General features: G+C 35.1%; 1 protein-coding gene across 7 annotated transcripts in view; it reads left to right on the top strand.

The window, feature by feature from the left end:
- Positions 1 to 18,004, top strand: part of LOC106876916 (uncharacterized) — a 100,011-nt gene that overhangs the window by 33,441 nt on the left and 48,566 nt on the right. For 6 of the 7 annotated variants that reach the window (XM_089346151.1, XM_089346149.1, XM_089346154.1 and 3 more), the window contains 9 exons: positions 580 to 651; positions 3,058 to 3,129; positions 4,687 to 4,758; positions 5,621 to 5,692; positions 6,437 to 6,508; positions 8,105 to 8,176; positions 9,535 to 9,606; positions 12,485 to 12,556; positions 14,669 to 14,740. In XM_089346151.1, coding sequence (XP_089202277.1) covers positions 580 to 651; positions 3,058 to 3,129; positions 4,687 to 4,758; positions 5,621 to 5,692; positions 6,437 to 6,508; positions 8,105 to 8,176; positions 9,535 to 9,606; positions 12,485 to 12,556; positions 14,669 to 14,740 — 648 coding nt within the window. The remainder of the gene's footprint in view (positions 1 to 579; positions 652 to 3,057; positions 3,130 to 4,686; positions 4,759 to 5,620; positions 5,693 to 6,436; positions 6,509 to 8,104; positions 8,177 to 9,534; positions 9,607 to 12,484; positions 12,557 to 14,668; positions 14,741 to 18,004) is intronic. The other variant, XM_089346155.1, reaches the window with a different exon arrangement.

Here is an 18,004-nt window from a genome sequence, read left to right as displayed (position 1 = left end):
ATCATAGTAGGTGCCTTAGGTATAATAAAAAAAATATTCAGACAAATACATAACAAAAACATCAAGACTTTCAAATATATATAACATACAGAAAATTGCACTACTGAGCACTGCACACATCCTACGCAAAACACTTTCAATACAGTAACGATAAGAGCATCACAGCAAACCACAGCACATACCCAAGACGCACAGAGCTGCGCTCGGTAGTGAAGTGACAGCACGTTATAAAAATAAAACTACTGAACAATAATAATAATATTCCTCTTCTACGCATTCTTCTGTATCATCTTTTTCATCTTGCTTTTCTTCTTCTATATGTTCTATGAATGACTTTCCTTCACCGTAACCGATATTACCATCAAATTCTGCCACCTCTTTCATCATCATCATCATCATCATCATCATCATCATCATCATCATCATCATCATCATCATCATTATCATTATTATCATCATCATTAGGCTTTTGTCTTTCATCGTAATGTGTTCTTCATCTGTTTTTAAGTCTGAATATTAAATATTTTCTGACAAAACTTTCTTTAACTATTTTTGTTAATACTTTGTTGTATGTTACAGAGATTTGAGTCGTAATATTGTCGTGAATATCGGTCGTGGAATCTTCCACAACCTTACCAGATTACAGATATTGTGAGTTAAATATTTGTTGATAATATTTTATCAATAGGGATTATACATCTTCAATTTCCTACTTTTGCATGTCTCTGACTTTGCCTCTCTTTCAACGGAAAAGCATTGCAATTTTTAATCTCTTTTTTCAAACATAAACTGGTAAATAGGTTTATAGAGGTTGTTTACAAGTGTAGGCACCAGAAAAAAAATTTCTTCAGTTTTTCAACTAGTATTTGCACGTTATAATAATAATTTTTTGCAAATTATCTTTTCTTTATTCATCTATATTATTTCACATAAATATTATTCGTCCCTTCTTTATTCTCTTCCTACCTTTATTTATACAATTTGGCCCGTTACTCTCTACTATCTCTCTCTTTCTTTCATTGTTTTCTTTTTTCCCCTGTCTTTCTATACCTTTTCTTTTTCTCGCACCCTATAATGTATATTTCCCTAAGGACAATTTTAAATATTTAGTGTTCCCTCACTACTTGGCTTTCTATATGTGTATATGTGTATATATCTGGTTTTGCTCCTCTATGTACGTATGCTATGTTTGCTATGTTTGTATACAAACGTGTATATGTGCTTAAGTAAATATGTGTCCTCTGTATGTATGTGTTTAGGTTTATCTATTTGGGATGTGTATGCACTTTTACGTGTATGTAAACGTGTTTTTATGCATATAAGTAGATGCTCGAAAACGTTTATTAACGTATATATTTGTGTTTTTGCACGTGCCGAGTAAAATATAAATACAAATATATATACACATATATGTGTGTGTGTTTGTGCGTATGTATATATATATATGTGTGTGTGTGTGTGTGTGTTTATGTATACATGTTGCATATATATGTGAACGTGTGCGTGCATATGCATATAAATGCGTCACATTTTCTAGGGTTTCTTATATCTGTAAGAAAGTCTATTTGATGAGTATTGTTTTTAATATCTTTCCTGATGAGATTGATACATAGCTGACCATAATCCTTCCAGTCCCACGTATTTTGAATGCATCCATTGAAATATATGTAGAAGATATGAAGAGATAAATGCGTTAATAACATCCTGAGCGCTTGTCTCCTTTTTCAATTTTCCCTATTTTCTCCTAAATACGACTTACTTATCCCGGAAGTGTGATCATTGTTTCCTTGGACACTTAAGCATCACTTAGGTATCTTGTAATTATTACCTGGATCTGTCCTATAAATTGCACGCCCGTATATATTGTTTATATATATACATACATATATATATATATACATACATATATATATATATATATATATATATATATATATATATATATATATATATATATATATATATATATATATATATAAGCTTTTAATGTTGTCGGTGCTTTACTGTCTGCTATGAATTAATCAAATCTGACCCTGAAGAGATACAATATTCCATATTTTATAACATGCATGAGTGAATCGGGATATTGCATCGAAATAGCCAAAGGTCACTAATAAAGTCTTTACAATGGATATCGTTATAGCTCTTAATTAATTGATATGCACACAAAATTGTATGATTAACAACCTTTTATATGAGAAGTTTGCTACGTTGATAACAGATACAATGTTTTTATCAAATTTTTGGTAGGGATCTAATATATATATATATATATATATATATATATATATATATATATATATATATATATATATATATATATATATATATGTTGCTGGGACTCCGTCGGTTACGACGACGAGGGCTCCAGTTGATCCGATCAACGGAACAGCCTGCTCGTGAAATTAACGTGCAAGTGGCTCAGCACTCCACAGACACGTGTACCCTTAACGTAGTTCTCGGGGATTTTCAGCGTCACACAGTGTGACAAGGCTGACCCTTTGAATTACACGCACAACAGAAAGTGGAAGGGAAAGAGTACAGCAGGGTTCGCCACCATTCCCTGCCGGAGCTTCGTGGAGCTTTACGTGTTTTCGCTCAATAGACACTCACACGCCCGGTCTGGGAATCGAAACCGCGATCCTATGATCGCGAGTCCGGTGCCCTAACCACTGGGCCATTGCGCCTCCACTTATATGTATATATATATGTGTGTGTGTGTGTGTGTGTGTGTGTGTCTGTGTGTAAGTGTGTGTTTCTTCTTCTTCTTCTTCCTCCTCCTCCTTCCCTTCTTCTTCTTATAATAATAATAATAATAATAATAATAATAATAATAATAAACATCATTATTATTATTATCACTAATGCTGCTGCTTTAGCCCCTCTTAAACTTTTTTCTTCTTTTGTTTTCTTCTACTGCGTCTTATTTATCGCAATCCCTCCTCTCATCCATTCTCCCATTTTAAAGAATCTTTAATTAATATCTTATTGCAAATGTTTTCTATATCATCACTTATCCTCCTTCTTTCCTGTTATCCTCTTTCTTTTCTCTTATAGATATCTTCACCAAAATAAAATTTCGCATATTGAAAAAGGAAGCTTCAGTGGTCTTGTAAATCTGAAAGAATTGTGAGTTCGTTCAATTTTGTTGATACTACACAGTCCATGTAATATTTCCCCTTTTATTCTTTATTCTTTTCACTCTCACTCATATTGTGTCCTTAAATTTGCGTTATATTGTTTCGATTTGGAATGAAGTTGAAAACAACTGGGATTTTATATATGTTTGCAAGAAACCATATAAATACAAGTGTAATGTATATGTTCATATGTATTTGTGTGGCGGCGTTTTACTTCCACGTTCGTTTTTTCTTCCCGTCCTGAATTTTGTTTTTCTTGTTGTTCTTTACCGTATTCTCTTCCTCCAAATTCTTTCATTTATTTCTAGTTTCTTCATTCAATTTAGTTTAGGGATCTAATAAGACCTGTTCGTCTTTTTATTTTCCAGCGTCTTCTGCACGATCTTTTCTTCTTCTTCTTCTTCTTCTTCTTCTTCTTCTTCTTCTTCTTCTTCTTCTTCTTCTTCTTCTTCTTCTTCTCTTTGCCGTCTTCTTCTTCTTCTTCTTCTTCTTCTTCTTCTTCTTCTTCTTCTTTTTCTTCTTCTTCTTCTTCTTCTTCTTCTTCTTCTTCTTCTTCTTCTCTTTGCCGTCTTCTTCTTCTTCTTCTTCTTCTCTTTGCCGTCTTCTTCTTCTTCTTCTTCTTCTTCTTCTTCTTCTTCTTCTTCTTCTTCTTCTTCTTCTTCTTCTTCTGCAGTTCTTTCTTTCCTAATTCTTCTTCACATCTTTCTTCTTTTTTCCTCTTCTTCCGCTGTTCCTTCGTCTTGTTCTTTCTCTTCATTCTCTTCTACTTTAATTCTTCTTCAAATTCTTCAGTCTTTCTCATCTTTTTCAAATCTTAATCTTTAATTTTTTTACTTCATTTTACACTTTATATTTATACTTCTTCTAATTTTTCTTCTTTCCTTCTTTTTCTTCTTAACGTGCAAGTGGCTGAGCACTCCACAGACACGTGTACCCTTAACGTAGTTCTCGGGGATATTCAGCATCACACAGTGTGACAAGGCTGACCCTTTGAATTACACGCACAACAGAAACAGGAAGTGAAAGAGTACAGCAGGGTTCGCCACCTCCTTCTTCTTTTTCTTCTTTTTTCACTTCTTGATGCATTTGTTGCTGTAGTTCTTGTTTTTGTTCTTCTTCTCCTTCGTTAATCTTTCCCTTTGCTCCGCTTTGTCCTTTTCTTTCATTTCTTTTTCTCTGTCTTATCATTCTACTTCTTTCGCATCTTTTTCTAATCTTCATCTTTATTTCTCTTTCTTCTGTTTACACTTATAATTATATTGATTCAATTTTCTTCTTCATTTTCTTCTCCGTCTTCTTCCTTTTCTTCTTTTTCTTCTCTTCTTTTCTTCGTTTGCTTGTTGCCCTTGCTGTTTCACTTATTCTTTTTGTCTCCTTTCCCTGCTTCCCCTTCTTCTCCTCCTCTTCCTCCTTCTACATTTTATTCAACTTCATATTTATCGCAATCTCTCCCCTCATAACCACCCCATCTTAAAGAATCTTCATTTAATATCTTATTGCAAATATTTTCTATATCAACACTTACCGTCTTTCTTTTCTACTCTAGATATCTTTACCTAAATAATATTTCACATATTGAAAAAGGAGTCTTTCATGGTCTTCCAAGTTTAAAGGGATTGTAAGTTCGTTTAATTTTGTTGATACTACATTATGCATGTAATATTTCTATACATTTAATGTCCTCTCGTTTATCTTTAATTCTTTAATTATTTCATTCTTACTTATATTCTGTACCGATATTTACGTTATATTGCTTGGATTGTGTATGAAGAATAGTACAACAAGACTTTTATATGTGTTTATATGAAAATGAATTTGCTTGGCTGCGTATATATATTTGACTATATAATTCGCATCCATATGTTTTACTTCCTCCGTTTTTCATTCCAGTCTTGAATCTTCTTTTTCCTCTTGTTCTTTACCATCTTCTTTTCCTCTAGGATTTTTTTATTCATCTCCAATTTCTTCAGTTTACATATCTAAGACAAACTGTTGTCTTTTTTTAATTCTTTCTTCTTCTTCTTCTTCTTCTTCTTCTTCTTCTTCTTCTTCTTCTTCTTCTTCTTCTTCTTCTTCTTCTTCTTCTTCACAAAATTCCTTTACCTTGATCATGTTCATCACCCTACCTTTCTTCTTCGTCTCAAAAATTTGTCTGAACTACTTTTTCAACTTCTGATGCATCTGTTTCGATTCATCAGCGTCCAATTCTATAAATCTATAAATTGTGATTGACTTTTCATTCACCATCTTCGATATTTCCATCAATTTCTGATTCTGTATCACCTGTTTCATCATCATCATTATCATCGTCGTTCTCGTCGTCGTCGTCGTCATCATCATCATCATCATCATCATCATCCCCATTTAGTTTTTGTCTTTCATTGTCCTATGTTATTCATTTGATTTTAAGACGGAAGATAAAATATTTTATCAGAAAGCATTCGTTTACTATTTCCTTTATACTTTGTGTTTCGTTACAGAGATTTGCGTATCAATAGGGTCGAGAAAATCGATCGCGGAACCTTCCATAACCTTACCAGTTTACAGATATTGTAAGTTGAATTTTGTTTGATTATATTTTACTAACACAATATATCTAGAAATTATATATCATCTATTTCTTAGTCCCTTCCTCTCTCTCTCTCTCTTTCTCTTTTCCTCTGACATATTTTTGATATTTCATGTATAAGAGTCTGATTTGATGTTAATATATATTTTTGTATTCCTGTGTCTGTACCTGTATGTTCATGTACGTTGGTATGTCTGTGTGTGTAAGAGATATCATAGTTAACATTAAATTATTCTATTGAAACAATTATTTTACACAGCGTTTTGAATCATTCCCTCTACTGATTAAATACCTTTCTGACATGCATATACACAGACACTGATAAACACGCTGAAACACACGATGTGAGCGACATACTTTCCTCCTCCATCTTATTTTCTTGCTCTGCTCCTCCTCCTTTTCTTCTTCATCTTCTTTTTCTTGTTCTTTTAGTTTTCGTTGTTCTTCTGCTTGTTCTTAGTTTTCTTCTTCGATTCATCTGCTTCCACTTTTGTATATCTATACCTGCTATGATTGATTTTCCTTCAACATCTCCGATATTTCCATCAATTTCTGATTCCGTACCACCACTTTCATCATTATCCTCCTTCTCCTCCTCCTCCTCATCTTCATCATGAATTCTCATCTATTGTTCTATGTTCTTCATTTGCGTTTAAAACTGAAGATTAAATATTTCATCATAAAACTTTCGTTTATTGTTTCATTTACACATTGTTTTATGTTACAGAGATTTGCGTAAAAATAGGGTAAAAAAAATTGATCGTGTGATGTTACACAATCTTACCAGTTTACAGATGCTGTAAGTTCAATTTTTGTTGCTAATGTTTTTTGTAACGTAATTTCTCTAGAAATTATACCAACTTCTCTTTCCGTATGTTTGCCTATCGCTCTCCTGTCTCCCTATATCTCTCTCTATCTCTTTTCCAATAACCTATTTTCGACATTTTTTATATGAGAGAAGGATTTTATATGAATATGTACCCCTGTATTTCTGTGTGTGTGTGTGTGTGTGTGTGTGTGTGTGTGTGCGTGTGTATGTTGGTGTTTTTCTGTGTGTGTAGGAAAAATCATGGTCATTAACAGTAAATTATGTTATTAAAACAATTATTTTACAGTGTTTTTATATAATTCCCTCCTCAGATTATGTACATTACTGACAAACACACCGACACACACTGTGAGCGACATACTTGATAGAGTATTAGAAAGTTTACAATTAGAAAATGAAAGAGAGAGAGAGAGGCAACTACAATGAGATCTCTTAGTTTCTGACAAATATTTTGAAGTATGGAAATTGAATGAATATGTATAAATATATGTATGTATATATGTATGTATGTGTGTGTATATATATATATATATATATATATATATATATATATATATATATAAATATATATATATATATGTATGTATGTATGTATGTATGTATATATATATATATGTGTGTGTGTGTGTATGTATGTATGTATGTATTATGTATGTATGTAGAGATAGAGAGGCTTTGGTGTGATTGTGTACTAAGAAGCATCTTTATCCACTACAAGTTTCAGATTTCATTGCTACCGCGTGAGAAAATTTGGCGCAACTCCTGCTATACCCTCCGTCCCCAAAATTCTTCGTCAGTGAGTTTGGTAGACGGGAACTCAGACGACTTTCGTATGGTATATATATATATATATATATATATATATATATATATATATATATATATATATATATATATATATATATATATATATATATATATATACGTGTGTGTGTGTGTGTGTGTGTGTGTGTGTGTGTGAGTAAAAATAAATACAAAAAAGGGTTTTGTATGATCGTGTATGGAGAAATATATTATTTTAATTAAAAGACTTCCAACTCTGTTTCTTATGTTTTATTTATATTCTTGTAAAATTAATGTGGGATATAAAATATGGAATATATAATATATACTGTAAAAATGGATGGTACAATGAAATGAAGTATTGAATGTCTTATTGAATATATGGAATATGTCTTATTGAATATATGAAATATTGAGTGTTCAATATAAAGGATTAAATATATAAAGGCGAATACGTATTTTCAATACCTTGTGGTATTTCATCATGGTCGGAATCTGACAGACTGTAACAAATTGTCCCTCTCTTGCGTTTATTCTATTCAAACATCTTTATTATCACTTTCTTTTCTACTTCCTCTTCAAATCCATCTACTTCGACTTCATCTTCTTCACCTGCTTCTTTTCTTAATTCCTTCTTTTTCACTAAATTATTCACCTTTTTCTTCTCCTTTTTTATCGCAATCGGTCCTCTCATCCATTCTTCCATTTTAAATAATCTTTATTTAATATCTTATGACAAAGATTTTCTAGATCAACACATATCCTTCTTCTTTTCTCCTATAGATACCTTCACCAAAATAAAATTTCGCATATTGAAAAAGGAAGCTTCCAGGGTCTTCCAAGTTTAAAAGAATTGTAAGTCCGTTTAATTCTGTTGATACTACATTATGCATGTAATATTTCTATGCATTTAATGTCCGCTCTTTTCCCTTTTATTCTTTATTCCTTTCACTCTCACTCATATTCTGCCCTTATATTTGCGTTAAATTACTTTGATTTTGAATGAAGCTGAGAACAACAGGGATTTTATATATGCTTGTAAGAAACCATATAAATTGAAGTGTAATATGTATGTTTATATGCATTTGTGTGGCGGCGTATATATTTTTGACTATATAACTCGTAACCATGTTTTAGCTCCTCCTTCGATATTGATTCCCTTCTTGAATTTTGGTTTTCCTCTTGTTCTTTGCCGTCCTTCCTTCCCCCCAATTTTCTCTTCCTCTCCCATTTCTTTAGTCAGTGTAGCTTATTTATATAATACAACCTCTGGATGTAGAACTGGAATATATAAATACTTATAATATAGTCACACATAACTTCCTCTCTGTAAAAGTCATCAGCTTGCAGCATTCGTAATTTCTAACATTTTCCTGATGCTATTTCACTGATGTTGTATTTCTAAATATTTCTTTTCTGACGTCACTACCTCCCTCGACTTCTTTCTCTTAAACTAATACTCTCTCACCACATTTGCGTATGAATGTGTATAAATGTGTATGTGTGAATGTGAATATAACTGAAACAATCATTGATAACGTGTACCTAAGTGTATGCGTGTATGACTGTATAAGTATATGTGCGGTTCTCACTAAAAGCATGTGTTTTTCTTTCAGATATGATCTCTTCCTTTAAAGTTCACTTCAACTCACTGAAATATTTGTTCTTATTTTATTTTTTTTTTTTCTTCTTCTTCTTCTTCTTCTTCTTCTTCTTCTTCTTCTTCTTCTTCTTCTTCTTCTTCTTCTTCTCCTCCTCCTCCTTCCTCTTCTTCTTCTTCTTCTTCTTCTTCTTTCTCTCCTTATCCTCCTCCTCCTTCTCCTCCTTCTTCTTCTTCTTCTTCTTCTTCTTCTTCTTCTTCTTCTTCTTCTTCTTCTTCTTCTTCTTCACAATTGTCCTTTACATTTACCATGTTCATCAACTCTTCTCAAAATATGTTTCAACTACATTTTCAAATTTTGATACTTATGTTTCGTTTCATCAGTTTCCATTTCTTTAAAATTGTATGTTCTAGGAATCATTTTTTAACTGTTTTCTATATCACTATCAATTTCTGATTCTGTATTCCCTCTTTCATCTATCATTATTATCATCATAATCATCATTAAGTTTTTGTCTTTCACTGTCCCTTGTTATTCATCTGATTTTAAGATTAAAGATTAAATATTTTATCAGAAAACTTTCGTTTACTATTTCTTTTATATATGTTACAGATATCTCACTAATAATAAGATCGACAAAATCGATCGCAGAATCTTTCACAACCTTACCACTTTACAGAGATTGTAAGTTAAATTTTTGTCGTTAATATTTTATTAATGTGATATCTCTAGAAATTATATATCTTCTCTTTCTTCTCGCTCTGTTTCTCCATCTCTCCCTAACTTATTTTCGACATATTGTGTATGGGAGTATGAATTTATGTGAATATGTGTCTTTCCTTTTCTGTCTGCACGCGTGTATATTCGTGTATATTGGTGTGTGTATATGTGTTTAAGAAAATCATAATTATTAACAGTAAATTACGTTATCAAAACAATTATTTTACACTGTGTTTTAAATAATTCCCACAGACACTGATAAAGATGCCGACACATATGGTGCGAGAGACGTACTTTCATAAAGTGTTAGAAAATTTAACATGAGAAAATGAAAGAGAAAGGTTTTTACGTTAAGATCTCTGAGTTTCTGTTACATATTTTGAAGTATGAAAATGGAGTGAATATATATGTTTGCTGTGTATGAATATATGTATTCGCATACATATACACACAAACACACACATACACACACAAACACACATATACATACACAAGCATATATATATATTAGGATTGGTATGGTTATGTAGTAAGACGCTTCGACGACACGGTTTAGATCTCAGTACCACTGTGACAAATTTGGCGCATGACTCCTGCTATAGCCTCGAGATGACCTATACTTTCTGAGTTTTGTAGACGGAAACTCAGAGGACTTTCATATTATATATATACAGAGAGAGAGAGAGAGAGAGAGAGAGAGAGAGAGGAAAATCTCTCATACTTTCATAAACTTCCACGATATCACACTAGCCATTGATACCCTTACCCTCTCTCTCACCACCTCCACCTTCTTTAAACCCACAGACTTCTACCTCTACTTCAACGTTCCTTCTCCCATCCTTTCAACACCAAATGGACTATTTCATTGTCTCAGTTCCTCCGCCTCCGATGCCTGTGCAGTCGGCACTAGGCTTTGAGACCCAATCCCAATATTTCCCTCTCTTCTTCATACCTCGCGGATACACATCCATCCTTGTCCAAACTGCCTTTACAGCGCTCGTACTAAATTGGTCGTACTACCTCCCTCTTTCCTTCCCACATTGATTCCCAACTTTCTCTCCCTTTCCACTCCGCCACCCTACATTTCGTCTGAAGATCCTGCAGGCCATCCGTCGCCTCCAGCTAGTTACCACCACACAAGCATACACGCCCGCCCGCCCGCACGCGATACCCATACCATTGACTACACCAGCGTAAGCACACACTCCACCACATCCCGATCTCCCTCTCATGCATACACATACACTCGCACGCACAAACACGTACATAAACTCACCCACACACTCACACATGAACGCACATATACCTCCTCGCACTCGACACTACTCCACACACGCAACACAAACACACAACGCATGCACACTTGCACATATATACACACACATACGTATACTTCGACACACTCACAGGCATAAACAAACAGTCACACCCACACATTCACATACCCTTAAGACTGCCCCTGACTCACTATTGACTCTTACATCTACATACACATGCAACCACACACACACACACACACACACACACACTGCTACACCCACTCATTCACATACCTAATACTGTCAGCTCTTTTTCCACATCATCTTTTCTTCTTTTTCCCCTTCTAATTCCATTTCTTTTACATCTACTTTGTCTTCCTCTTCTTCTCCTTTTTCTTTCTCTCCTTGTTTACTTTTGTTTAGCATCATCATCATGATTTATTTCTTCTCCTCCCCCTCTTCTTTTTGCTCCTGCTGCTGTTGTTGCTGCCACTACTACAACTGCTACTACTACTAATACTACTACTACTAAGTATTTTCCTTTGTTATCTCCGCCTTCATAATTGCCATCCTATTCTACTTTCTCCTTTTCTTCGTCGTTATCTTTCTTCTTTTCCATAATGTCATTTTTAAGTCTCAATATTAACAATATATATTATTTATCCGAATTAGAATTGCTTATCAAATCTCTTTCATATCACGGACATCTTCATGGTTATGGTATGAGCAATATCTTCCAAGTATTATTCTGAATACCTATTGTCTTCACATCACACTTTTCTTCCAGCTTTATTCTTCTCTAATTCATATCATCCCTCTCAATTTTTGTGTGAAAGTATTTGATTGGGTTTGAATGTATGTCTGTGAAGGGATTTGTGTTTAGTATGTATGGGCGTATCTACAGCAGCGATTGATATTCTGTGCGAAAATGCTTGTGTGTATGTGCAGATATGTGACCGTACTATTTATATTCATATTTATTTTCTTCTCCCTCTTTTCTACATTGTGATTCTCGTTGCTACTTTCCTCCTCTTCCTTGTACTATGTATTTTATTCCTGCATCTTTTCTCTTCTCAATTTTCTTCTCCATCGTTCATGTTCATAATATATTTCCTCTCATCAATTAAAATTTTTCAACTGCTTTTTCCATTTCTCATACGTCGTTTTCGTTTCATCATAATTTACTTGCACTTCTATAGATCTGTGCCACCTATGACTTTTTCCTTCACCTCCGTTATTACGTACAATTTCTCAATGTGCATCGTCTCTTTTTTCCACTTTCTCTTCACCTCATCCTGTCTTTCCCTCCTCGTGTCCTCTCAACCTGTCTTTTTTCCCTCCTCCAAATTCCCCTCCTTCCATGCTCCCCTACTTCTCTTCCCTGCCTCTTATCTAACTTCCCCTCTGCCTCCTTCCCATCTCATATTACCTCTTCCTCTATCCAAACCTCCTTCTTTTCATCATCATCATCACGTTTTTCTCCGTTATAACCCTTTTTTTCATTTGATTCTATGACAACAAATTTAATGTTTTACCAAATAATTTTCTGTACAATTTCCTTTATAATCTGGTTTATGTAACAGAAGTTTGGATCATAATAAGATCAAGAAAATCGAACGAGGAATCTTCCAAAATCTTACCAGTTTGTGGATGTTGTAAGTTCCGTTTTTGTCGATATTTTTTTTTATTAATGCAGTATAACTAGAGATTTCATATCTTCTTTTCCTCTCTGCTTTTCAAATTCCTATTCTGTCATTATATATTTGTTTGTGCGTACAAAATATACGTACGAGTGTATGTGTCTGAGTGAATAAATGTTTCGTCCATTTTATGTGAATATAAATGTTTATATATGTGTGTTACGTGTCATTTCGAGAGATATTTTACGTAGGTAATTATAAGTTTTTATTAATATTTATGGATGACCTATTCTATGAGACTCAGATTTCAAAAAGGAATTCGTTTTTCTCGAGGAAGAAATTTTCAGAACCGTTCTGAGATGAACACACCTACATAATCACATCTTCCTTCAATACTTTCTTTGTTTCTTTCTTCATCTCTTTGTTTCTTTTCCTTTCCTTTCCTTTCTTTTTCTCAATGCATTTCAACATCATCATCACGTCTTCATCAGTATTATCGTCATCATCAACATATTCATCACTAGTGTTTCTTGTCCTAATCAATAATTATTATCAACATCAACATCCAAACCGTGAGATTATTCGATGATATTGACATTAAGATGGTCATCACCATCATGCTTAAACCGTTCCGCACCATCACCGTCATTAACTTCATAATCACCATCATCACCATCTTCCTCATCATATCATCATCACCATGGTTATCATTCTCACATTCCGTCCTTCAGTTTATTCTCGACACAATTTTAATATTTTATCAGTCTTTACTTTTTCCGCTTCTCCTTTTTTTCTTCCACGTCTCATTTTATTTTCCTCCTTCTCCTCCTTCTCCCCTCCTCCTTCTCCCCTCCTCCTTCTCCCCTCCTCCTTCTCCCCTCCTCCTTCTCCCCTCCTCCTTCTCCCCTCCTCCTTCTCCCCTCCTCCTTCTCCCCTCCCCTCCTCCTCCTCCCCTCCTCCTCCTCCCCTCCTCCTCCTCCCCTCCTCCTCCTCCCCTCCTCCCCTCCTCCTCCCCTCCTCCCCTCCTCCTCCCCTCCTCCCCACTTCCCCTCCTCCTCCCCTCCTCCTCCTCTCCTCCCCTTCTCCCCTCCCCTTCTCCCCTCCTCATCTCCCCCCTTCTCCCCTTCTCCTCCTCCTCCTCCTCCTCCTCATGCTCCCCATCCTCCCCATCCTCCTCCTTCTCCCCTCCCCCTCCGTTCCCCTCCTCCTCCTTCTCCCCTCCACCTCCTCCTTCTCCCCTCATCCTCACCTCCTTCTCCCATTCTCCCCCCCTCTCCTACACTCAACCTCCGTTTGTTTCTCTTGTCTCTCTTCTTGTTTTTCATCCACTTCTATTTTTCTTCTTCCATTCCTACTTCTTTTCCTCCCCTTCTCCCCTTCTCCTTCCTCTTCTTCTTCTTCTTCTTCTTCTTCTTCTTCTTCTACTACTACTACTACTACTACTACTACTACTACTACTACCAATACTACTACTACTAGAACTGCTGCTAGTATTAGTACTACAGCTACTACTGCTACTACTACTCCTACTGCTGCTTCAGCTTCTGCTACTACTACTACTACTACTACTGCTGCTGCTGCTGCTGCTGCTGCTACTACTACTAATACTACTGCTACTACTACTACTACTACTGCTGCTGCTGCTGCTACTACTACTACTACTACTACTACTACTACTAATACTACTACTACTACTATTACTTTTTACACATTTTTCTTCTACGTCTTGTTTATCTTCATCTCCGTTAGTCCGCTCATTTTTCCATTGTATCGCCTCTTTATTCCACCTCCTCCTCCACCACTCCACTCCACCCCGTCCCCTCCGCACCTGCTCCTCTCCTTCCCTCATTATTTATCTTTATGTTCAGCATCACCATCATTATCATAATCATCATCTCCTTCCACCTCCTTCCCTGCTCCCAATCCCTCTCTTCCCCTCCTCCTTTTCTCTTGCTTCCTCTCTTCACTTCCTACCCACCTCATACTTCCCCTTCTCCTCCACCACCTCCTATGGCTCCTCTACCTCATTATCATTATCACGCTTTTCTATTTCATAGATCTCCAAATTTAATGTTTTACTAAATAATTTCCTGTACTATTTCCTTTATAATCTATTTTATGCAACAGAAGTTTGAACCATAATAAAATCAAGAAAATCGACCGTGGAATCTTCCAGGATCTTACCAATTTACAGAGATTGTAAGTTCATTTTTTGTGGATAATATTTATGAAGGTAATATCACTAGAAATTTCATATCATCTCTTTACTACCCTTGCTCTCTCTCTCTCTCTCTCACTGCCTTCCTAATTTATATTTCATCATTATATCTCCGTTTGTGAGTGTTTGAAGTTGTATACAATTGTATGTGTCTTTCTGTGTGTGAATAAATAAATGTTTTGTGCATGAAAGTATGGTTTTATATAATCATGTATGTTTATATCTGTGTGTCTATGGTGTGTACGTTTGTGTCCGTGTGTGTTTCTCTTTGTCTTTGGAAGAAAAATTATATTTACTAAGCGAAAATGATGCTATTAATAATTGTCTTAAATAGTTTTAAAATCATTCTGATACCCTAACGAAATACCTTACTCACATGAACACTCACAAAGAGAAAGTGTGAGTGATATACTTTCATCGAGATTTACTTCACGTAGGGGATAGTCTTTTACTTGTTTCAGTCATTTGCCTGCGGCCATGCTGGATCAGCGCCTTTAGTCGAGCAAATCGACCCCAGGACTTATTCTTTGTAAGCCTTATACTTATTATATCGGTCTCTTTTGCCAAACCGCTACGTTACGGGGACGTAAACACGCCACCATCGGTTGTCAAGTGATGTTGGGGGACCAACACAGACACACAAGCATATACACACACAGATATATATATATATATATATATATATATATATATATATATATATATATATATATATATATATATATATATATATATATATATACGACGCGCTTCTTTCAGTTTCCGTCTACCAAATCCACTATCAAGGCTATGGTCGGCCCGAGGCTATAGTGGAAGACACTTGCCCAAGATGCCACGCAGTGGAACTGAACACAGAATCATGTGGTTGGTAAGCAAGCTACTTAACACACAGCCACTCCTGTTTTTATTAATATTTATGGATGACCTATTTATTAGGACTCAGATTTGAAAAAGTAATTCGTTTTTCTTTGAAGAACTATTTCAGAAAATTTCTGGGCTAAATACGCGCACACAATCATATGCACTCTTATTTACACAAACACACACACATACACAGACACGTACCCTCATGCACACACTCACACACGTACACACACATAAGCATATATATACAGACACAGGTGACTGTTTAGTAAGAAGATTGTTGCAAACCACGTAGTTCAAGACTCGTGTACCGGATTTTCCTCTTCGGGTGCACCAATTCCTTTACAGGGGATTTGGTACAAAGAAACGGAATCAGGTCTGTCATATGATGCATGTATATACATACATGTGTATCTTGGAGTCTATTTTCTTCTCCACGCCCTCGCGTAACGGTTCGGCAAAAGAACCCAATAAAATAAGTAACAAGCCTTCAAAAATAATTACAGGGTTGATACATTCGACTCAAACCTTTCAAGGTGGCGTTCTAGCATGGCCGAATCTAATGAGTAAAATAGGTAAAAGATAAATATATACAGGTATAACTGTATCAGTTTAGCATGTGTCAGTGAAACGAAAGTATGATGGAACGTAGAACTCCTTCCAATATACAATTGAGAAAGCATATTTTACAGCTTTGAATGATTGTAAGGATTACGAAGTATATTAATGATATCATCTCATCAATAATTTATGGCTGTGACGACATGTAGAAACTATTTTAGTGTTGTGGAATAACAAAAATGTCGTTTCATTAATTCACTCCTATTTCTCTCGCAATAAACTCTTCAGATGCTGTGCAGTTTCAGGTGTATATCGAATGACTGGACTTTTCCACTTTCTGATAATTTACCGACATTTCTACGTTTTTATGTACTTTTTTACCTTTCTGTTTTCTTCTTCAGCAACTGCATTTCTTATGTCTTTTTTCTTCCTTCGCTCGCTTCTTCTTATCTTTCCTTTTCCTCTGCATTTCTTTCTTTCATTTCGTTTCTTTTCTTTTCCTCAAAATTCATCATCATCTTCATAATCCTCATAATCCTCTCCATCATCATCATCATCATCACTAACGTAAGCAAGATCACTACCATCATGATAGTCATCATCATTATTGACAGCATTTTTATTGCCATAATCCTCATCAGCTTGAGCATCATTCCTGTCATTACGCCCTTCCTCATCCTCTTCATCAACACCAACATCATCATCATCATCATAGACATCGATTTATTATTCAAATCAATATCTTCCTGCTCCGCTTGTTTCTCTTCATATTTATTTTCTCCCCGTCTTTCTTTCTCTTTTTCCTCCTTTTTTATACTTCCTTCTGTGTTTTTTTTGTTGTGTTTATCGTTGTTGCACTTGTTCTTCATTTTCATCTTCTTCTTCTTTTTCTTCTTTGTTTACTTTTTCATTATTTTATTTCTTTCTCTTTCCGTTTTCTGTTACTTGTTCTAAATTTATTTTCCTCTTCTTGGAGTCCTCTCTTCTTCTGCTTGGAATCCTTTCTTTCTTCTTTTTCTTCTTTCTTTCCTTGTTTTTCTCCTTCTACAACTTGTTGTTTTCCTTTTTTCTTGTCCTTCTCGTTTACCATAATTAGTCTTGCCGTCGTCTGTTTTATTTCAAACTAGCAGTATAACCCGACGTTGTCCGGGTGAGACTTATTACGCCATCTACGATAAGTCTTGCTAGGTGAAAATCAACTAAAAAAGAAAGCCTTACAATGAAAAAACCCTTATGATGTAAATATGTTCATAATTCAAAAGACTAAATTAATAGGGGAAGTCTGAAGGCTGTTTTGTGTAACATTATTAAGTGTACGTAAATTTCATCCGTCTAATTGGCTATACAAACGTTTATGCAAAACAACTTTTTGCGCTGCCTTGATTACACATAGCAGGGTAATTCCTTTTCGCAGGAGATAGGACGGCAATTTCTGATGAAGCAATTGCTGGCGATCTGTTGCTACACAGTTCTGTCAGAATTCTATCAGATTGGGCAGTAGATAATGATGCACCGTTTTGCATTATGTTCAAAGTAACTTCTGGAATGTGGTGAATTGCTGCAGTCTGTTGCTGTCTTTTTAAACGGAGGCATAATCTATGTACATATTAAACAGAACAACAAAAGTTATAACAGATGGGAGGGTGGGTAGTTTTCACATTTCGGTGATTTTTCAGATTAACACCCGCACGATTACGTAACCCTAACCCTAAAACCGTAACCGTAAGACTAACCCTCATCGTAACCCTAAAACCGTAACCCTGACCAAAAAACCGTAACCCTAACACCCTAGTGAAAATCGTGCGGGTGTTAATCTGAAT

Source organism: Octopus bimaculoides, chromosome 30, assembly GCF_046866305.1.
Source record: "Octopus bimaculoides isolate indiv1 chromosome 30, ASM4686630v1, whole genome shotgun sequence".
In the NCBI taxonomy this organism is placed as follows: Eukaryota; Metazoa; Mollusca; class Cephalopoda; order Octopoda; family Octopodidae; genus Octopus; species Octopus bimaculoides.
This window is presented reverse-complemented; position numbering and strand designations above follow the sequence as displayed.